This window comes from Giraffa tippelskirchi, chromosome X (genome assembly GCF_054371585.1).
Source record: "Giraffa tippelskirchi isolate mGirTip1 chromosome X, T2T-mGirTip1v1.2.pri, whole genome shotgun sequence".
Lineage (NCBI taxonomy): Eukaryota > Metazoa > Chordata > Mammalia > Artiodactyla > Giraffidae > Giraffa > Giraffa tippelskirchi.
This window is the reverse complement of record NC_137289.1, coordinates 82907301-82931233: the sequence shown is the minus strand read 5'-3', so window position 1 is coordinate 82931233 and position 23933 is coordinate 82907301. Positions and strand designations below refer to the sequence as shown.

At 33.5% G+C, this 23933-nt stretch overlaps 1 protein-coding gene across 16 annotated transcripts in view; it reads right to left on the bottom strand.

Moving 5' to 3' along the window:
* ATRX (ATRX chromatin remodeler) overlaps positions 1–23933 on the bottom strand; it is a 280028-nt gene that overhangs the window by 144489 nt on the left and 111606 nt on the right. For 7 of the 16 annotated variants that reach the window (XM_081563568.1, XM_081563581.1, XM_081563572.1 and 4 more), the window contains 6 exons: positions 23202–23311; positions 21567–21634; positions 18192–21262; positions 14112–14184; positions 4436–4566; positions 3521–3697 (listed from right to left, as the gene is read on the bottom strand). In XM_081563568.1, coding sequence (XP_081419694.1) covers positions 3521–3697; positions 4436–4566; positions 14112–14184; positions 18192–21262; positions 21567–21634; positions 23202–23311 — 3630 coding nt within the window. The remainder of the gene's footprint in view (positions 1–3520; positions 3698–4435; positions 4567–14111; positions 14185–18191; positions 21263–21566; positions 21635–23201; positions 23312–23933) is intronic. The other 9 variants (XM_081563571.1, XM_081563576.1, XM_081563584.1 and 6 more) reach the window with 4 other exon arrangements.

Sequence of the window (23933 nt, the reverse complement as noted above, 5' to 3'; positions counted from 1 at the left end):
TCACAGAAAATATGGGTTTTAATAAAACATTTCAAATGTATTTGGCCCACAGCTGCTGCCGATGCTACTGCTTAGTTGCTAAGTCGTGTCTGACTCTTGGCGAACCCATGGACTGTAACCCACCAGGCTCTTTTGTCCATGGGACTTCCCAGGCAAGAATACTAGAGTGGGTTGCCATTTCCTTCTCCAGGGAATCTTCCTGACCCAGGGATCAAACCCATGTCTCCTGCTTGGCAGACAGGTTCTTTACCACTGAGCCACCTGGGAAGTCCTATTTGGCCTAGTAAAGGACTCTATATTCCTGAGCTAATAAGCCTCAGAGGCAAAATTAGTATTTCTCCTTTTGAAGATGCACTGGAAATCAAGCTGTTTTCTAATATGTTAAATCACTCAGTTCCTTTATAGAATCTGAAAGACCAGCTTGCAGTCATGTTGCAAAGAAATTTATGAAAAACACATTCACAAAACAAGGTACTATTATTTATTTGTTTACATGAAAATGTCCAAGGCATATTAAGTATATGCGTGTATGGGGAAGGGGTACCCTCCTCCTCTTCTTTAATGGGTAGCTGTTGTCCCATAGCCCTTTAAATGCTCAGGATTCCAAGATTCTTTCCCTGGCCTTCTATTTGCACAACATTATAGCTCCGTTGGGTAATCTCATTATTATACATATACTACAACAACTGAACTTGACATCAACTATGGCAATATCCTCCAAATAGATTCAAAGCCTTCAGTTCAGTTAAGCCCAGCCACTCAGTTGTGTCTGACTCTTTGCAACTCCATGGACTGCAGCACGCCAGGCTTCCCTGTCCATCACCAACTCCCAGAGCTTGCTCAAACTCATGTCCATCGAGTTGGTGATGCCATCCAGCCATCTCATCCTCTGTCGTCCCCTTCTCCTCCTGCCCTCAATCTTTCCCAGCATCAGGGTCTTTTCAAATGAGTCAGTTCTTTGCATCAGGTGGTCAAAGTATTGGAGTTTCAGCTTCAGCATCAGTCCTTCCAATGAATATTCAGGACTGATTTCCTTTAGGAAGGACAGGTTGGATCTCCTTGCAGTCAAAAGGACTCTCAAAAGTCTTCAACAACACAATTCAAAAGCATCAATTCTCCAGTGTTCAGCTTTCTTTATGGTCCAACTCTCACATCTATACATATACTGGAAAAACCACAGCTTTGACTAGATGGACCTTTGTCGGGAAAGTAATGTCTCTGCTTTTTAATATGCTGTCTACGTTGGTCATAGCTTTTCTTCCAAGGAGCAAGCATCATTTAATTTCATGGCTGCAGTCACTATATGCAGTGATTTTGGAGCCCAGGAAAATAAAGTCTGTCACGGTTTCCGTCATTTCCCCATCTATTTGCCATGAAGTGATGGAACTGGACGCCATGATCTTAGTTTTCTGAATGTTGAGTTTTAAGCCAGCTTTTTCACTCTCCTCTTTCAAGAGGCTATTTAGCTCTTCTTCACTTTCTGCCATAAGGGTGGTATCATCTGCGTATCTGAGGTTATTGATATTTCTCCTAGTTATTGGATCAAAGCCTTCAGTCTCACAGAATAACAGGCAACTAATCTGACCATATTACCTCCTTAGTTGAAAACTTTCAGTGGAACAATGAGTGGTTGTACTGAAGTTATGAATCTTGAATGCTGCTAATGAATATCTTGTGCCTTCATCTAGGTACCAAACATGTTTATCCAGATTTCCACTTAAAGAGACTTCCCTCATGGTCCAGTGGCTAAGAATCCATGCTCCCAATGCACGGGGCCTGAGTTCTATCCCTGATCAGGGAACTAGATCCCACATGCCACAACTAAGAGTTCAAATGCTGCAACCAGAAAAAAAACTCTGCTTGCCACAACCAAGACCCAGTGTAACCAAATAAATAAATAATTTTTCTAAAAGCTATCCACTTATGAAATATATGCTTTTCTGTATATATATCTTAAATAGTTTTTTAAATAGTGGCTCCTCTCTGTGAATATACTAAAATCAAACTGTACACTGTAAGCAGGTAAACTGTATGATTTTTAAACTGTGTCTCAATATAGCTATGATATAAAAATAATTTTTAAAATTAAAAAATAATTTAAACTTTTCAATGGCTCTCCATTCTATAGAGCCAATGTACTTCTCAGATATTTCCAAAAATGCTTTCTTATTCCTGGTGGCACAAAGAAGAGTTAATCTGCCTGACAGGAGTTGGGTAATAAAGTCTTCAAAGTCTGTCCCAAAAAAGAAAAAACTTTCTTTGAACTTCTTGTTAGCCAAAATTCTCAGGAAAATTTCACATTTAATTGCTCAATATTTATTATTTAATATAAGAATGCTCTCCACCAACTCTCAAGTAAAATGAACACACCAAAGAGATGTACCATATTTACTCTACAGCCTAATGCACCCATGAGTCTACCGTCAAGTACTCCAATTTGAGGAACAGGCTTACAAGGATCTACAGTATCTGCTCTCTGTCTTATTGGTTCAGCCTAATTTCCTGCTATTCCTTTCCTTATTCCCTTCTATACTCCAGCTATACCACAATAATTGCATCCCCTCCCCCATGTGCTAAACACTTTGCAGAGGTTTTTAAAACTTTTTTCCCGCTTATATTATAAATTTTAACAACAAATCTACCTTCTCTCCATTTAGAACTTTATCTGTTGGATGAAACTCTCCATCTTTGTCAAGTCTTCTCTGTTGATAACCCCAACCCCCCAAGAAGCTAAAGAAATCCTCTTTATGCCACACCTTACAATACATTTGTTACACAAGCCAACCCCTCATGGTACTACAAGTTCTTATAATACTAATGTCAATAATTCTTATTAAACCTTTGACTGCCCAAACTGGCTACATATCAAAATCATTTCAGAGATGCTTTTAATACATGTGGATACCTAGGTTCCCACCACCACCAATTATGCTTCAAATGGCTCGAGGTAGAGCCCTGCCATAGAAAGGTATATTTTTAAATCCCCCAGGTGATCTGCATGTGTAGCCAGGTTGAAAACTATCATATAAAACACTGATTTCTTTATTCATTGTATATCTTCGATGTTTACCATGATGTTGGAAACATGTAACTGATTCAGTGCAGAAAGACACAGAATTTAATGTAATAAAAATTTAATCTGGCTACATGTAAGTTTTACACATAAGTTTGCATAAATCTATCCAAATTAACTATATCTTCTATCTTTCCTCAGGAAAGCATTATTTCTTCCTGTAGTTACAAGCAGTCTTATATCTTCCACATGACCTTAATGCATATTTTATTTATTGTCATATTTATCTTTTTATTCTAAATGTATATGACTACTAAAAGTCAAAATAGTCTTTGTCACCTCTCAAGTTTCTGGGTTACATTCTTACACTAATTCTTTATTTCACTCTCAGAATAGCTGTTGTCAGTGTGCAGACACTCACCTAATATAGGTGGTCAATTGTTGGAGAAGATATGTTTTTTACCAGTATGAACCAGTATGTTGTTCATCAGAATTAAAATGTCTTACCCTTCCTTCTATTTCTGCCTTTGGCTTCTTTGAGCTCTTTAGGCTTCATCTTTTTTTCTTCTCCAGATTCTCCATCACTCAGAGTCAGCTTGTGTCTCAAAAGCCTATGTCTGTATCTTGGCTTCTTAGATTCTTCAGAATCTGAATCTGATTCAGAATTGGCTTGATTTTTTACTTCTAAATGGAGAAAACAAATCACTAAAACCTTCAGCCTTTTTTCCTTTAAAATGTTGTACAACTACATATTTTGTTTGTAGATAATTATCATGATTTATGGAAGTGATCAGAGCTATATACTTACCTTGTTTCATTCAACAATGAAACAAGGTAAGTATATAGCTCTGATCACTTCCATAAATCATGATAATTATCTACAAGCAATCTCATACATCACAATTGATCTATTACTATCATTAAGTAGTAGTTAAATATCACCAATATACATTTATAGATTTTTAAAAGGTAAAAAATATTTTGCTTTACAAACCAACTGTTTATTGGCAGTGACTGTCAAAATTTGCACAATTACCAGATATTCAAAAGAATTAACGGTAGCAACATTTTAAACATTTTAATAAACTTCAAACATATATATTAAGAGATTTCATGGTCAGTCAGTCTTCAAAGACTGAACTGGTCAAACAACCAAATTATGACATCCTATACTTCTCTCTGGCTTCCCTGGTGGCTCAGATAGTAAAGAATCTGCCTGCAATGTGGGAGACCTGGGTTCAATCACTGAGTTGGGAAGACCCTGGAGAAGGAAATGGCAACCCACTCCAGTATTCTTGCCTGGAGAATCCCATGGACAGAGGAGCCTGGTAGGCTACAGTCAATGGGGTTGCAAAGAGTTGGACACGACTGCAACTACCACTTCACTTCACTTCACTTCATACTTCTCTCTGGGGAACTCACCTTCATCTCCAGGGTTTTCTTCATTGTGTTTTCCAGTTCTTTTCTTCCCTTCTTCTGACTCGTCTGAAGATCCATCCTCATCGGAGGAAAGATTGGCTTTAATTTCTTCTAAAAGCATCTTCTTGGCAATTCTCGAGAGTAAAAAGACAATAAAAACTATATATTTGGTGGTGAAGTATTACAAATTAAAAACAGATGGAATTATAAGTATCAAAATAGAAATAATTGTGTCAATAGATTTTTATTATAAATAAGTCTATCAAAGTCTATTTTAATTTAAAGTACCAACCAAAACTTTTGAAAATACTCTTAGCACTGATTTTCTCCCAGTTCTATTCAATTTCACAGTATACTGAAAAATCTCAGGGATGTTTCTACGATTTTCACCAATTGCAACTTCATGTTGGATAACCTTCCAATCCTATACTTGCTCTGCTGCCACCATCCAACAACTACAGTATCAAACAGGCCCACAATAGTAAATCAATTCATTCAAATGGCATTTCAACACAAAACTCCACATGAAAGGATTTATTCAACAGTAAAACATATTGTTAGAAAATCAGTGTGTAATAAACCACTATTGTGAAACAGTGCCTCAAACGAGTGAATAACATTTTTGGGTCTTAAATTTCAATTTACTGCATAAATTCTTCTAAATGAAGAAGAATGAAAGTATACAACATATATTAAAATACTAAAGCAATAAAAAATCTCTAATAATATTCAAACTAGGGCAGAAAAGGGGCAAGAGTGCAATTTACTATGTACATAGTTAAAGAACACAAATTACTATCAAAAAGTTTTTACTTTCCAAAAAAGTAGATAATGCATTACCCTAAAGCATACCAAAATTTTTCCAGATGCTCCTCAAAGACCAATTTGCCAATGAAAAAATAAACTGCTCAAAGCATGAGAAAATCTTTAATACCATCTTATGTTAAAATAAAACATATTCCTAATAAATTTTCATGTTTGCACTAAAGGAAGATATCAAAAAGTGTAAGATAAAAGCAATTTTTGTGTAAGATGAGGTAATTTGCACCTTTAGATATAAATTCATAAATCACAATAACAAAGGGATACCTTATAAAAAGGCTCAAAAGTTGACATGATTCTTGGTTTTCCCTGAACTAGCTTCTATGTGGATAAACATCTACTCTATAATCATGAATGACTCTAGCTCAGTCAAAATCTTAGAGCTGGAATTAGGAGACTTTCGTTATTTTTAGATTTGAAATTATTTTTATTTATTAACATGAACTCACATTAAATCAACAATTCATTCAATGGTAGGAGGTGTTAATGTATGTTAATGTTTTATTAATTTTATTTGAAAGATAGATTGCTCATTGCAATTTATATTCAAAGATATATAGCAAAGGCACCTAGACAGACTAAAGCAAACAAAATAACTAATCACTTTCATAAATGCTGATATGCCCTCTGGTCCTTCCTTCCGAAACAGATATATAAGGAATATTTAGACAACAGAGAGAGCTACAAATTGCAAGATGAAACCACAGAGGAGTTAGCTTTTCTGAGGATTTCTACCTTGATTTGCATTTTAATGAAGTGGAGATTAGATCATTCCAATTTAAATCCTACTGGAGTTGCATTGGTGGCTCAGATGACAAGGAATCCACCTGCAATGCAGGAGACCTGGGTTCAACCCCTGGGTTGGGAAGATCCCCTGGAGAGGGAAATGGCAACCCACTCCAGTATTCTTGATTGGAAACTCCCTTGGACCAAGGAGCCTGGTGGGCTACAGTCCATGGGGTCACAGAGAGTTGGACACAACTGAGAGAGACTAACTTTAAACTTCTACATCAATGGTTTGCTATCTGTACATAGTTTAGACTGTACATAGTAAAGGTTTTTTCAAATGGGGACAACTTATATTTTGTCAAGAAAAAAATTAAACCCAAGTATCATTTATTTCATCATTTTAAAAAGTAAAGTATAAACATATCCTCCACAAATTAGGAAACAGTTTCAAAATAAAGGGTGGCTCTTTAATTAAAAGCATCCTTCTGGAAAAACTCTCTAAAATTATCTTTTATACATACCACATCATCATTTTCCATGAAAAAGGACTTTTTCAAGCCAATTTGAGTAAAAGCACCGATTTGGAATGAGTAAGTGTATGTGCCCGTGTGTGTACATATAATATGAAGCACTGGATGCTAGGTTACAAACAGAAGAACACAGTTTACGTGCAGTTACAAGATCTTATATCACCATTTGAGCAGTATAATAATAGCAAACAAGAATACAATTATTAATTTAGTTACTCTAAAGGTTAGTTCAATCACCTGATTTTAGTTTACATTTACAAGTTTAACAAATGTCATAAACCCCATATACTCTGTAAAGACTTGGTTGTTAATTTTAGGAAACCACGCATTTCTTCTTTCAAACTCTAGATTCCTAATATGTCTACTAAATGGAAAGTCAAAACATGTAAACTTACAAATACTAAAATTCTAGGCTGTCATGAAGAAACTAAGAAATACGTAAGATAATAAGATTCTATACCAACTGAAAAATCACGCAATAAATCATGGAAAATGAAATGAGAGCCACACACTGAAGAATTACTTGATTTATCAACAACCTTCAATAAAGTCATAATATACAGAACAATCACAGACACTTCAGAAGCAAAAAAAATTACAAACTTCAGAGAATGCTCATTTTTCTCCAAACTGAAAGTTATACAGAGTGATGGAGATTCCCTAAGCTTTACCTCAGTAAGATGTTTTAGATTTGCCCTTTTGAGCAAAGGAAAGCCTAATGAATAGCCATATATATTAAGCCCTAAAAAGAATAATAAAATTATTTTGCATAAATTATGGCTGATGGCTCAAGTCCAACATGTCAAAGACTTAATGTATCATACAACTAGCCCATCACATAACCTACAGCTCAAAGTTAGAACTTAATTTGAAGGACCTAAGGGCTGAGGCTGACCTTCAACCTGAGTATTCAAACACGTTGAGGTGAGATGTGTCTCATCTACAAAGCCTGCAGTGAGATTCTTTAAGGGAAACTCCACTACCTTAACTCTTGAGTCACGGGCCACAGAAACTTCAAGGACATCATCACTTGAGAACCAGCTCAGGCTGGGAAAGGATCATTTTGGAGGCCTCAGCTGGACCCATGCTGGAATGCATGTGATGGATGTATAGTCATGATCCCTAGTTGATTCTGTTTGCTCTGAAGTTTCCTTTCTTGAGGTTTTCCAGGATGTTTCTGAGAAAATCATCCAGGCAACAAGGTACTGCCCCTAGAATCTCAATGCTCAACATTGCATCTTGGGGCAGGTGTAGCATCCAAAGCAGTCACAACTCTATCAGAAGCATCAGAGGCACAGGTTGTGCCACACTTGTGACAGAAAACCTGGCAGAGCCAGAAGTAAGGGAGCCACTTCTCCATCTTCCTGAAAGGGTGGGAAAGGAGAGGGGAAAGAAGCAAAATAATATGGAAAGGAGGGTAAAAACCCACAAACAATGATCGGAACTGGTAGCATGAAAGAATACATAATAGAACCCCAAAACTCAAACAAGCTAAGTATTCTAAATCACATAATGAATACCAAGATAAGATAATGCCTTATTATCCTTGCACCATCAGCTACTAAAATAAAGCAAAAATAAAATAAGGAATGAGGCCAACAATGCAAAGACAAATGAGCAATCACACAGACAGCGAGTGAGCCAAGAAAGCCGTTAGCAATTCTGATCCTACCTAGAAAGGAAATCAGTAATGTCTCTTGTTTAAGCACTTAAACAGGAAAAGAAAGTAAACCACCTCTTGGCTGGTAGAAAAATAGATAATTCAAAACACTGAGTTTCTTAAAAAGGAATAATCAAGAGAATCTCTTGTACCAGGGAATTTTAGAGAAACAGCCATTAAAAAAGCAACACAAAATGTTAGAGCTGAATAAAGGACCTTAGAGTCCAAGTTTGTCATTTCACAGATGAGGAAACAGGCTTAAACAGGGGAAATGACTTGGCCAAAGAAACAAAACTATTCAGCGGCAAAGCCAAAAGTACAACCTAAGCTCCTAAATCCCAATCTGCTACTAATTTTACTATGTTAGTCCTATATTTTCTACTCATTCACTACTACTGTGCTAATTAATGAGTGCTTAGGGCAATACACTAAAGTCACATTCTTAAAGATATTTGTATTTCACTGATTTTTAAGATTATGTATCTAGAAATGAAAGAATTCAAGCTTTCATTTTTAAAGATTTTTAAAAAAGAGAGTTGTAAACATCTTTCGTCTAGTATGCACTATCTCTAAAATATGATAGACCATTTCAGATATCCTCAACAATCTACTGTCTTATCTTTCCAGAGATTCTGAAAATAGGTTTGAAGAAAATTACTAAATGAAAACCACATTTTTAGAAGCCAAAATACTGTGGATCCATATACAAAGGTGACAAATTATTTAATTTTTTTTTGTATTCTGTGCATAGTATCACAATAGAATAGTTAAAACAGAGAATTCTGAGTAAGATTATAGTTTTAGAGATAAAAAGCAACTGTCTAAGTAAATGCAATACTAAAACAACACACCATATATAAAAGGTTGATCTATAAAACAATTCAAATGACAAAAGTCAAAAAATGTTGAATAAATAAAATTTCTCACAGTAAAATTTTTTTGTGAGAACAGGGTGAGGAACACATATCCCTCTAGTATGGAGGGAGGCTTTGTTTTAACAAATATTATATACTTCAGGTTGAGAATGAAAGATAAACATTTCATAGAACTACAAAGGAATTCCTCATCTTCAAAATCTGTATTAGTATTTTTTTAAACTCTGGTTCAAAATTAGTATCTTTTTTCTTTTTTTGGCCACTTGGCTAGGCTTGGATCAAATCCGACCCCACTGCAGTGGAAACAGAGTCCTAATCACCACCAGGAAAGGCTCCAAAATTGATACTGGGTTAAACATGAACGAACTTTTTGACCAACCCAGTATCTTGATATGACCCTTTGTATGAAAAAAATATAACCAAGGCATAATACCTAAAAAGAGTGCTATACATGAGATAATGATGAAGTCACTAAATAACCAAAAAGCTAAACAACAGCTTGAAATATTTTAGTCACATGTTCCATAATGCTTGCACTTAATGAAAAACATCACCGTTTAGTATCAAATAACTTTTTAAAACAATCTTAGGAGTAGAAAGATAAAAGCTGTACAAAATTAAGAACTCACAGTTTATTAACAATTTATACATGGGCTCAAATTACAAAATGTGTATTCCCTGATTTTATGTAAATATCTAAGCCAATTTTAGAGAAAATTTTAATAAGAAATTAACATTGATATTACTTTAGAAAATTTGATCATACTAAAGAACTAGCTCAATTTTTTAATATTCAATACTTGAAAAGTAAAAACAAAGAATTTGCCTTAATTTTATTTTCAAAATCCAAAGACTATATAGTCATTTTTTTTTTTTTTGCTCACTCAAGAAAATCCAAACTCTCTCTTCTTTGGGGAGTGGGGATAGGAGCTTTCTCTCATTTTCTGAAAGTCCCAATACCACCAAACAATAGAAAATAGGGGAAAAAGGCTGAACATAATGTTTATATCTCAAGTAGATTCTATCTAGTGGCTAGAACACCTGTATTATATTTGACTTACAATACTTACCTGCACTGGAAAGACAAAGCAAATTGAAAAAAAATTGCCAGATATTTAAAATCCTTATTCAAACATGAAACAAGTAAAATACTCATTTAAAATCTATCTTTGCTTTTAGAGCTCAATGAAAACTAAAGCAATTTTGCTAATCAAATAGGAGCACTATGAAAAAAATTCACAGAAAAAAATTATTTAACAAATTTGTAGAGAACAGATAAAGACATATATAGAAGATGAACATTTGGAAACGTGCTTAAAACGGAAACCAAAGTCATATGTCGAAGGGACTTGACATATACTCAAGCCAATAATCTTTGCTGAAACCAAGTAAACAATCATCAAATATCTTTATTAGCATGAAAAACATTCAGGAATCATTAATCACTTCCAAAAATATGCTTGATTATTAGCACAGAGCCTGCATCAACAGAATACACCAAGCTAGTAGGGAAAAAAAATAATCATTTGTATGTTTTCCAGTCTGAAAAGCAAAGTAGTACCAAATGATATAACGATTGGAAAATCTAAGGCTACAATGTAGTCTCACAATAATGAAGCAGAAATTCTATTAACAATGGGCAATTTCTTTAAGCAATCTCCACATCAAATTTTGCTTCTATGAAAAAAAATTAGCCCCACTGAGAGAGAAATTATGGGAAAAACTATGCAGTATTAGTAGACCTAACTAAGCATTTTTCAACTATAAAGTAAATATTAATATATATATATATGTGTTGCAGCACAGGATAGACATATAAAAAGCCTCAATTTTAAGCAAAGTTGGGATTAAAAAAAATGAGGATTTAGGAAAAATTTTGACAATCTAGTTTTTTTCCCTTAAAAGCTCAGTTTTAAATATTTTCCACACCCTTATTGTAAAAAAATACAAATAAAGAATATTCTGAAAATAATTCTTTTGGAGGGGGATGGATTCTTCAGTGATAGTTTAACATGCAACCTCTAAAGAAAAGCCTGATTTAATAATCCTCAACACCATCACTAATGAACTTAAATACACTACTATGTTATGACTGAGGCTAATTCACAGTGCAGGTATTAAAATAAACAACATTAAATACCCTTTTAATGAAAGAATCAATTTAAAACATAACAGATATTTGACAGGCAACATTAATATAATGGCACATTCAAATAAATGACTTAAAAATTATGTGTATAATTTAAATAATCTGACAAACTGGTATCATTTTCCTTTTCAAAAAGTATATAAAGTCTAAGTTATAAAATCTGAAGTAAATTCTGTTATACGAAATTCAAAATATAAAGTTAGTCTATTTATATTTTTTCTAAAAAGCCAAAACAAAAATTATACAAGTTAAACTGTTGCTCAACCTATAATTTTTATGAGTTTACTAAATGTAATTAAATAGAAATTATTTTACAAGTTAGACCACTCTGTCTCACAATAGCATACATTTACTTTCAAATATGAATGATACTACATAATAGCCTGCTAAAATAACAAAGTTATTTATTCACACCTACTAAAATATTCAGGACATGGCTAAGTTCTTTAAATTACCTCAAAAGCTACTATAACTTTAAAATGAAAAAGATAAATTATAATGAAATTTGTCATAAAACTTTCATACACATAGGTAAGTATATATGCTTATATATAAGAACATATGTTTTAAGAATTATAAAGTATTCACTTCCTCAATTTCAGAAATATCAAAACTTTGTTGACTATAAACTAGCTTGCACATCTTGGTTCTAACAAATTCTTTCAACTCTCATGAAAAGAGGGATTATAATTAAAATTAAATGCTTGAACAAGAAAAAAGTTTCACAGACATTTATTGCATCCAAATAATTAACCATTTGCATTAATACACTATTTACCTGTCCATAAATATCAATAGTGAAAATGTTACAATATTGCTAAAAAGGCAAAGCATATGAAATTTATACACAATTGTGTACAAATTTGCACATCATTACAATATGCTGTTTACTAAAATATATCCTACTCAAAAATGTAAAAGGTAAAAAATAACTCTGAGACTTTATCATGATCTGAAAACAAAGTTTTAAAAGTTGCTTAGTGCATATTCAAATATGCTCAAGTACATTGTCTGTACGAAAATAATTCAAAAAGGTATTGTATCCCCATCATTAGATAACCCATGGGTATTAGATACCCCTTTGGTATACTGGATATGAAACAAGTTATTAATGGCATATTTTATAAAAGCACATTAAACTGGATATAAAGAAAAACATGCTCAAAATAAAATTCTTCTCAAAAGTACTCAACAGGGCTGTACTTTTTAAATCACAAATAAAAGATGGAATTAAAGATGTCTTTCAATAAAATACCTGCCAGTTACAGAGAGATATGATCAAGTAACTTAAAAGATGAAAAAAATTATACTTATATTTTGACAAGCTGTAACACAAAAAATTATTGCACCTTAATGACACTTATTTGGTGGTTAAATATGAAATTAAGGTTCATAACCCGTAAGTAAATGAGGATATAGCATGTTTCAAACATTACTAGCCTTTCAATAACATTTGAGGCCATATAATTTACAAGAAAACAAATAATATAAATAAATGAAGAGGAATTAAAGCATGTTAAAAGAGAATAAAATTTAAATGCCTATAATATAAAATTTAATGAAATTTGAAAAAAAACTGGATATATATGTTTAATCAAAAAATAAGTAGATAACAGCACCTGAGTTTATCTGTAACTAAGCTCTATTCAAAAGTACAGAATAAAAATTATTGTTCATTCACCTTAATAAAAATGCTGTCCTATTAATTAGGAGAATGCTGATCTTTGAAACAGAAAAACCTAAAAGCATCAGCAAGACATAACAACTATAGTGACAGCTGGCCCCACAGCATTTAATAACTCAAAGTTAATTCCTTACAAAATTATGACACAAAAATTAATGTTTACCTTCATGTTTTCTTAGTTATTAGAGCTTACTATTGGGAATAAATGGATGATTAATATAGTACTCTGTGGTAAAATCTCAAGTCTATCACAGATTTTTGGTGCTAGAATTAATCAGAGAACATTTCATCTTATCTTTTCATTTTAGAGAACAGAAAATTTTGGCAAAGAGTAGTTAAATCACTCGCCCAAGATCACACAGAAAAGTCAGAACTAGAAGTCAGATATTCTTATGCCTGTTATTCCAAAATTCCATCCATTACACCACATTGTCTCCATGTTGAAGATTTTGAGTGTGGGGGATCTTCTAGTTCAGGAAGGTTTTTAAAGATATATAAAAATATAAATTTTTGAATATCTTCACTTTCTTTATTCCTCATTGCTAGGATATGGGGGTATCTTTATTTTTTTTTTCTTCTTCCAGCTACCCCTTAGTTGAGTCAATATGTACAGACTACAATGTTCACATTTAAATCTATTATTTAAGTATTATTAATGTTAATACTATCAAACTGTCTACTTCTATTTTATTTGAAAAACTGTTAAAATCTAAATCAGTCTAGACACTGTGCAAATAAATACTTATTTTGAAAGCAATTTCTTAATCTTAAACATCTGAGCAGTCTCCTTTTTTCCACTCTGAACAGGTTTTAATGAATAGGGCCACCACATTGGATGGCAATTTAAAACAATAATCAAATACTGAGGATAGAGATTTCTATTGTCACCAATTTTTGAGACATGATTTACTTTCACTAATAAATAATCTATCAAAATTAAAATATTCTCAAAAACTTATCACAGTTTACATGAAACATAAAAATTGACAGTGCTATATTTATAACACACCCTATGCTAGGTGTGTGGATATTTATATTTTCTTTTAAGGTTTCTGAGTTTTAGCCCATTTTCTGGCCTTTCTTTGAAACTTGGAAGAAGACTGAGAGTGAGTCTTTCTAAAGCTGGCACTCCTGGTTTGTACAACCTGCTTGCGGTTCCGATGCTGCTCTTTGTGCCCATGTCTAGGGTGTGTTATAATCTTTTTAAAGTCCTTACAGATGGAATCATACCTATTTTCAGGATCATTGTCATCGTCGTCATCATCCACTGTGACAGGCACTGACTTAGATAAGGCTTCATCTCCTTGAGGGAACAAAAGTGTACTTAAAATTATCTACATAAGTAAAACCATGTAAAATAAAACTAAAAGCCAAAAACTTTAAAATAACTAGTGAGTCCTAAACTACACTCTGGGATCCAAAACATGAATAAAAAGAATTTATAAGGAAAGTACAATGGGGAATTTAAGAACTGTCATCAGCAAAATAATAAATAGTTGGATCTTATATATTTCAAAGTTTCTTCCCACAGTACAAGAATTTTAAAACTCATCCTTCCTAGTAACAAATATTTGATCTTTCACCATCATATTAGCATAAGTTTCTCACTGAAGTAGGCTTTGTACTGACCCATTTTAAGTTTAACATTAATAGATGTCTTTTTCTGTATCATTGAAGAATTTTTTTAAAATGCTACCAATATTTGGTGATACCAAGTAACTGTAAAATATACTTGAATTTGTATGGTGTTCATGAGTAGAATCACCCAGAGGTATATTAAAGTACAGGAAAACTTATTTCCTTACAAAAAGTAGCATTTCTATCTTTTGATTAAAACTATAAAGAGATTAGGAGAAGGAAATGGCAACCCACTCCAGTATTCTTGCCTGGAGAATCCCGTGGACACAGGAGCCTGGTGGGCTGCTGTCCATGGGGTCGCACCGAGTCGGACACGACTGAAGCGACTTAGCATGCATGCATGCATTGGAGAAGGAAATGGCAACCCACTCCAGTATTCTTGCCTGGAGAATCCCAGGGACAGAGGAGCCTGGTGGGCTGCCGTCTATGGGGTCGCACAGAGTCGGACATGACTGAAGCGACTTAGCAGCAGCAGCAGCAGCATAAAGAAATTAAGAAAATTTGTACATTTCATTGTATGTAAATTTTGCCTCAAAAACAAACATTGTACCCTAGTTAACACTATATATGCTGAAGTAATCAGGGAGAATTATGCTAATGTCTACCATTTCTTTTCAAATGCATCAAAGATTTCAAGGGCATTAATTACACTGAGTGAAGAAAGACAATTTTAAAAGGTTATACATTTCATGATTCCATCTCAAAATAACAGAATTACAGAGATGGAAATCAGATTAACAGTTGCCACAGGTTAAGAATAGGGATATGCAAGCAAGTGTGCACAGGGGTAGCATAAGGGAACCTTGTGGTAATGAAACAGTTCAATATATACTGGTTGTTATGGTAGCTATACAAAGCCACACATGATACAAATTTTGCACAGAATTATACTTACACACACAAACAACCACACATACACACAAATGAAGAAGTGCATGTAAAACTGATGAAATCTGCATAAATCATCAGTTTCCTGATTATGACACTTTACTATAATTATGAAAGATAGATATCATTGGAGGGAAATTAATGAAAGACATCCAAGACCTCCTGTACACTTTCTTGCAACTTCCTGTGAATTTATAATTATTTCAAAGTAAACAAAAGAGGAGGCAAAAGTTAGGTACATTGATGGATAGATAGGATATATAAATCAAAGTATGTGATAAAGCAAACATAGTACAATGTTAACAGTAGAAATTCTTCTGTATATTTAACATTTTTTCATAAAAAAATACTGGGAGAAAATGTTGAAGAAAGAAATTCACAAGGAATACAGACACATACAGGTTCATGATAAAAATATGCTAACTGTAGAAAGGCAAAAGTAAATCTCCCAATTAACCTTAGCAAACTCACAATAAATACTTCATTCAAACAGATCAATCCTCAAATTAAATATTACTAGTGATATTACTGCTGTTCCTCCTTACTACATCTTTGAAAATTTGACCCATCCTTCAAAGCTGAGTTCAAATACCACCTGTTCTTTTTAGTCTTCCTCCAATATTTGGATAACTGGCTCACCTGCTATTTATCACACAGACTCATTTTAGTTTTACATCTTTCTCCTGGTATTCTTTTTTTTAAAAAAATAATGACTTATCTATGTTTATCTTGCTCATTGGACTGCAATCTCCTAGGACCATGTTCCTCATCATGGTTAGTCATGCCATTCCCGAGACCAACTGGAAAATGTTGTACACTTTAATAGATTCCCAACTATTGCTGAATAAATTGGAATCCTCTAAATTCATGGGAGTAGAGGAGGCTTTTTAAGAACTCATAAAAGCTCTTAAAAGTTGGATATATTAGAATAGATAAATTTAGCATGCTTTGTATACAAGCAAGCAAATTCTTAAGGAATGCCACTTATCACTGACTCACACCCAAACTTATCTTGTAAATCAGTGCTTTTCACAGTGCTTATTTGCCATTCCTTGAATATTTTTTTCTAAGTATTTCTATCAACCAAGTCCAATTTTTATTTATTTTATTTTAATTTTTTATTGAAGTATAGTTGACAAAGTCCAATTGTTAGATGAGTTCATTCCCTGGCAAATTTTTTCTCCTTTTTTACATCTAAAAGTATAATCAGTCCAAGAAATACCCAGGGTGAAGAAAATCTGAACAACAAAGTTTATTCCACCAAACAGTTGAGAGACTGGCATCTTCCCTTAAGTGCTGAATTCTCAAGGCTTTTCTGGATATAAACATGAGAAAAGGGAAATGAACCCTCTTGAGTATTAGCCATATGTTGCCATCTCTTATTAAGAGCTATTCAATACATATTACTTATTAAACTAGTTATTAACAGTTCTAAGCATGAGAATTATAATTCTCACAGAAACCCTCATATGTGTCAAGTGAGATTTGGGGAGATGAAAATTAGTATCTGAAATTAAACATGCGGATTTCACTAGGGAAGCTGTTTTGACATGGAAACCAGTTTTACAAAGTTTGTTTAGTCCAACAGTCTAGAATTTGCAAATGAGAATACTCCATGTAACTAACCACTATTTATTATTCTCACATTCTAATCCTAATGAGTTTTTTCGATTAACATGATAACCAAAACATTGAATTGATATCAAAGCAACTATTATATTGTTTTGAGTACAAGTTCACAATCTCATATGCAATTCAAAAATCTAAGAAGTTCTCAAAATTTAAAATTTTGTAAGGTGGTACCAAAGTTTACTTGGCAGCAATATCTAATCTGAACTGCTTACTCCTCTTACATGTAAATGTTCATATGTTCTGCTAGGAACACAACAGTAAGTGCGATCTCCTTTACAAAAATTCTTAAATAAATTTTAAGAGTCCTTGGTTAGCTGAGAGGTTTTATTGACTTAAAAAAAGACAATATGAGCAACAAGTGTACATTTATTATACAACTATTTTTTAAAGAACTGCCATAATGATAAATATTTAATTTTTTGAGGGGGTATCATTGACCCACACCCTAATTGTCCTAGTGCTCTATCTCATCAGGGTAGAGTAATCCATCTACTTTCTGGATTTTTTTCTTTTTCTATTCTGTTAATGCTAAAAATGGAAATATCTGTTCATGTTATTAGAAAATAAAATGATGAGCATCAGCAACGGGTTTCAATAAAGTAAATTTAAATTTTTCAGATGATTTCATAGACACAAAGTTAACATGCTCAATTTAAAAGTCAGGGCTGATTCATGTGAATGTATGGCAAAAACCACCACAATATTGTAAAGTAATTAGCCTCCAATTAAAATAAATAAAAAAATAAAAGTCAGATGCATGGCAAAGCAGTTAAAACTTTCACATAACATGTCACACTCATAACAAGCACTCATCTCCATTACATGAGTAAATATCTACTGAACTACTATCAACAGTCTGATTTTCCTTCATAAATAACTTTTCATTACTCCAAAGAAAAGCATTAAACATTAATAAAGAAATCTACCCAACAAATTTGGTACACATGATACAGAACACTAATAATGTTTCAAATACCTCCCAATGGTGACAAAAAAAATTGGAGAAAAAGGTTCTAGAAAATCTTTAAAGAATTTTTAAATGGTGTTTTCCTACACAATAAGTAACCTTGCATTTCACCGACTACAGAGAAAATAAACAATGTAGTTATTCAAGAGGGAAAAGGTATAAATTTTCTATTTATTTTCCCATACCTGAAGATTGACAAAATCCAGTATGTGATGACAGCACTAAATTTTCAGTCACTGGCTTAATTTTCTGCTCATCACTGCTCCCCTCATCTACAGATTTCTGATCATCATCTCCTATATCAGAAGAAGACGAGGAAGTAATGTCAGCCTGCTTCCTCTTAGTGCTTGTTCTCAAGGAGTTTCTCATTTTCTCCTTCATACTGCCTGCCTTCTTTTTAGCTGAAGCTCTTTGTTTCTTCAGGTTTTTATTATCTTCAGAACTTTCCTCAACATCAGAAGATGATGAGCCACTTTGTACTTCCTTGCTATTTCTATTTGAATTTAAATTCCTTCTTTCCCTTAATTCTATTCTTTTTGGTCTCTTATCAGAAAAATCACAACCATCTCCTTTCATGGAATATTTTTCAGTATCAGATGATGAACAATCCTGTCTCTTCCTCAAACTCTTTTCAGGCAAGTTGAACCTTTTCTTCTCTCTACTGGATGCTCCATTCTTACTCCTCTTATCTTCTGAAGAGTCACAACTCTCTCTTTTCCCTGGTAATTTCTCAGAATTATCAGATAATTCACCCTTCTTTTTAGAAGCTTTATCTTTTATTTTTTTGCATTTCTTTTCCCCATCAGCTGAGCTCTTATTTTGTTTTATGCTTTTAGAAAAGTGACAAATTTCTTCTTCCTCAGGTAGTTTCTCAGTACTATCAGATGATGATTCATACTCTTGTTCCATCTTAATTACTTTTTTATTCAAGTCTGCAGTTTTCTTTTCTTTTTCTTCAATTTCCTTTTTGCTCTGCTCATTATCATCTTCAGAGGATTCATCACTCTGTTCTTTCTCTGAGAACTTCTCAGCAACATCACATAAGCCACCCAGTATTTTCTTACACATTCTGGTTCGCTGGTGCTTACTCTTTCCTTTAGATTCAGCGACCTTTTTATCTTCTGGAGAATTAAAACTCTCCTCTTTCCCAGAACAAAGCTTATCAGCACTCTCTGAGGAAACATTGGGCTGCTGCTTCTTAGAGAGGTGATCTCTCAATTCCATGATGGTCTTGTCTTTATCAACTGTGCCTTCTGCTGAAGAGATATTCTCTCTGTCTTGTTTCCTTTCAGCATCATCAGATAATCCTTCCTGTGCAGTCCCCAAACTTTTCTGACCTTGATTATCCATTTCTTTTTTGCTGTGTTTTTCATCTTCAGAAGAATCATAATCTTCTTTATTTGGAGCTCTTTTTTTGGTTGTTCTGGCAGTCCCAATTTTACTCATACTCTTTATCTCTTTTTCTAATTCTGAGTCATAATTAGAAGATTCAGACTGGTTTTGTCGTTTCTTTTTAGAAATTATAGCCTTTTTAACTGATTTACCTTTCTTAATATCAAAATCTGAGCCAGAAGTAGAACTTTTTCGTTTCCTTTTTCTTTTATCATCTTTCCCTCTTTGAATCTTTGAGTAAAAAGTCTTCTCATTATTTGTATGAGGTTCATTAATATCAGTATCTGAAGAACTGTGACTCATACTGGGCACGTCTTTGAGGATTGCCAGCATTTCGTCAGAATCTGAAATGTGATCCACAATTTCTGACTGCTTAGATTTAGGCAATTTATTAGGTTTAGGATTATCTATAGCACTGTCAGAAGAATCCCGCTTATCCTTTTTTCTCATTGGAACTGAAAGTTTTTGTTGCTCCTTAACTGTTTCATTATTTTCTTCATCTGAATTAGATGTCGTACGGTTGGTTTCTGTCTGTCGCCTCAAAGGTGTAGTCTTTACACGTGGGGATCTTCGAAGATCAGATTCTTCTGAAAGTAACAGGACTTCACTTTTAGCCAAATGCTCATTATCATTCTTTTCCTGTCCAAGTTCACAGTTCTCTGGCTTAGGGTTCAGACAAGAACTTTTATAGCTATCTTTATCTTGTGGAACTTCCTGACAATCAGCACCTTTAATTGGAGAAATAGAAAGGGAAACAGGGGTGAGTTTAACATATAATTCTTTTGTTACTTTAGCTGTTGTTTTTGATTTAATACCTCCTCTGTTGTCTTTTGAAGTAATATTTAATTTTACAGGAGTCTCCAGTTCTTGCTCAGTTCCACTGTTGCCATCTCCCTGATAATCTGCTGAACTCTGAACTTCCATAGCAGTCTCAAGATTCTCAAAAATGTCTTCTGGAACTGAGGAAGGAACAGACACAATATCCATGTCTAAGTCTTCAGAAGTGTTAGTAGGCTCATACTGAGGTTCTTTTTTATCAGATTTCTTATGTTCAGTACTGGCATTTTTATGTGCTCTTTGTTCCTCTACTGCAACACTCTGACCCACATGCTCAATATCTACCTGCTTTCTTGACAGTTTACCTTCTGATTTTGAAATATCCTTCCTTTCCAAAACACAAGGTTTTTCTCCTTTTCTTACTTTTGTTTCAGACTTAGCATCTATGACTTTATGCTCTTTGGTATTTTTCTCTTTGTTTACAGCATCCAAAGCTTGAATCTCTGAATTCAAATCTTCTTCTAACGCAAGATGAGCTTTCTTGATATCAGCCAACACAGACTTAAAAGCCTTAAGCTGACGTAACTTTGTAGCAGAATTGATTTCTGAATTATCTGTTGCCTGCTTCAAAAACTTAACGTAACTGGAATTCATGTTGGCAGTAGTCTCAATCAGTTTTTTTGCCTTCTTAATCATGTCCTTGGGCACTATTAGTGCTGAATAAGAGTAGGTTACAGAACCAGAACATGAATCATCTAACTTCTTTTCTTCTCCATTACAATTTGAACTGTTTTTCTTTGGAGAAAATCTGGGTGCATGATCATATACTTTACTACTCTTTTCATTGTCAACTTTTATCTTCTTCTTATTTTGTTGCAACAACTGTTCTAAGTTTTCAAATACGCTGTTACATGCCGTGACCAAGTCCAACAAAGGCTCTGGGTGACAAATGTAGCAATACCATTGGTTGTTTTCATCCATTATTGTAGAGAGCTCCTTTCGACCAAGGTTGCGAAGAATGCACTTCTTACAGAAGGCATTATGGCAAAAGTCACAACAAATTAAGTTTCCACCTTCTGCACACCATCTGCAATTATTTAAAGATTAAAATATTATTCCAAAATGAAACTCATTTTAAATCTTTATAGTACTAAAACAATTAAAATTTCTTGCCAACAATTTTAATAGCAAAGTAATTTAGGGCATTTACTTATTCTTTGTTAGAAAATTAAGACACAAATCAAGGGCTATGTGGAAAAGAACAACCTTCCATTAAAGACATCAATGATGATACCACACACAAAAAAAAGATTTAATAACAGACTATGTAAGAATTTTGCCTCAAAAAGTAGACAACACTGAATTTTAGTTCATCTTGATTTATTACCTACCTACACTGTTCATCCATTCCATCTGAGTCACGACTAATATCATCACTCATGTAATATTTAAAGCAATTCTATTAAAAAAAGAGAAAGGGGAAATTTATTCAAAATTTTTAACATTCATAAAGGAGAAAAACTTCATTTTTAAGTCATTAAAAAAGTAAAGGGAATGTATCTATGTATGTGTGTGTATGCGTGTTTTAGAGAATCAAAGCAAAAACAGTGTGCCACCCCAGCTAGTACTTTAGAGACACAGGAATAGCTCAAGAAATTAAAACAGACTTCCATATCATCAAGTACTACTGTTGCTTATATAAAAAATTGATAGAAGATTTTGGTAAGGCAAATTTCTGATCTCATATGGCTAGCTATCAAGGATCTATGTAAAAATGTATTAGATTTGTTGTTACTTAATACTAATTTAATAGTCACCATATATAAACAGCTATTATGTGTAGAGCTGAGCAATAGTATCCTATACTGCCCTATGTTATCTTTAAATCTCCAATACCTACTGTGTTAAAGATAGGCAGTATTACTTCCCAATTTGAGAGAAAAGGCTTTGGTTCATTAATATGTAAATAAATCTCCAAAAGTCATACAATTGCAAAGGCAAAACTGGTATTCAAATCCAAATCTAACTGACTTTAAATTCCTTCTTAATGGAACTAAAGAAAACGGAAGGTTCCATGACCACTGATGACAACTACTGATTACTGACCTGGGCTCAACAGACTGGCCTTTGAAAAAAACAATCACATATACAAGAAAAAAGGAATGCACATTACAAATCCAACAGATGCAAAATTCAGCTGTCACAATTTAAAACTAGAAGCCTGACTGAACTGAATTCAAGGAAAGGAAGGACACAAATTACTAAGAGGCAGTAAATTTAGCTTAAGTTGGTCTACATCTATCAAAAATTCATGCAAGATCTACAAATGGAACTCTAATTAAGGAAAGTCTGGTCTGCCCCTGCAATTCAAGTAGACATTTTATTGGGAAAGAAACTAGTACAGGATTAATTTAGCAGTAATATGAGTTGGGGAAATGATATGCTTGATAAAGTAGACATTTAAAATTAATTTCAAGTTATTACTTATAACAAAGTTTACACAGACTGCTAAAATTATCTTCAATACATACGAAATAGTTTTTAAACCTATGATCTCCAAATTAAGTCAAAACCCTGCTCTACATGGAAAGTTTAGATTTGAGTAATTAGGGTATGTAAAGAGGGAAGGTTATAAAACAATGTGTGCACACACATATACTCTGCAGTTTTCCAACACACCATATTGTCCCTTACCTATGAGTCTTTGAATATCATGTCACCTCTGGCCTAAAATATACTGAACCAATCCCACTTTCCCAAGCTAATTCCTATTTATATTTCAGACATCAGCTGTATCATCTCCATTATATATCAAGTCCAAATTACAATGGCTTCTCATGTGTTCCCAAAGTACACAGTATCTCTGCTATCATAGCACTTACTGGCCCTTTCATGGCTGTCTTCCCCACTACAGTATATGCCCTCCAATGGCAGAAACCATTTCCATCTTCATCACTGTAAATCAAAAGTCTGACACATGTTAAGCATTCAAATATTTGTGGAATTATCAACAGATCATTACATACCTTACAAATAAGTACTTGCAGTGAAGGATGTCTATAAATGGAATCTTTTTGAAAATGATTGACCTGTTGTCCACAAGCTGTACAGCTCACAATCCCATGAAGCCCATCTTCTAGAAGAAAAGAGTGACCATTATTCACACATAGACACACATACAAAAAGATATATATTTTAGTTAGCATTTCCCAACACTCAAATTGAAAATTAAATACTTCATAATCCTTGGGAAAATGACATTTTGGACACAAATAAAAAGGTTAATTTTATGGACTTACTAAAAACATGACAACCTTGACAAATTTCAGAGCTAACTTGTTCCCTTTTACAGATGCAAACCCTATTTCTCACAACAACTTGATATAACATGAAGAGATTCCATAAAAGAAGTTCTAAAAATAGGTGTCAAGAGCTCTTTTCATTTTGCTACTGCTTCACAAATAAATTCAGCATCAGTTCTTAAAGAATGGAGAAGCAAGTGAAATACATGGAATAGATTCTTTTGGAACCCTATACTCAAGTTAGGTATGCCATAAAATTTTTATTCTCAAAACGGAATTGTCTATACAGATCCTTTTGAAAGTATGTAAAAACCTGATAACTTTATATTACCAATTTCCGTCCTCAGAGTCCCTTCAATACTATCCACAATCCCCATTAACCTGCCTTTTTTCCTTATCTACTCCATTGTCAAGTCCGTATCAGCACTGTCCACTATTTCCAAATATGGACAAATA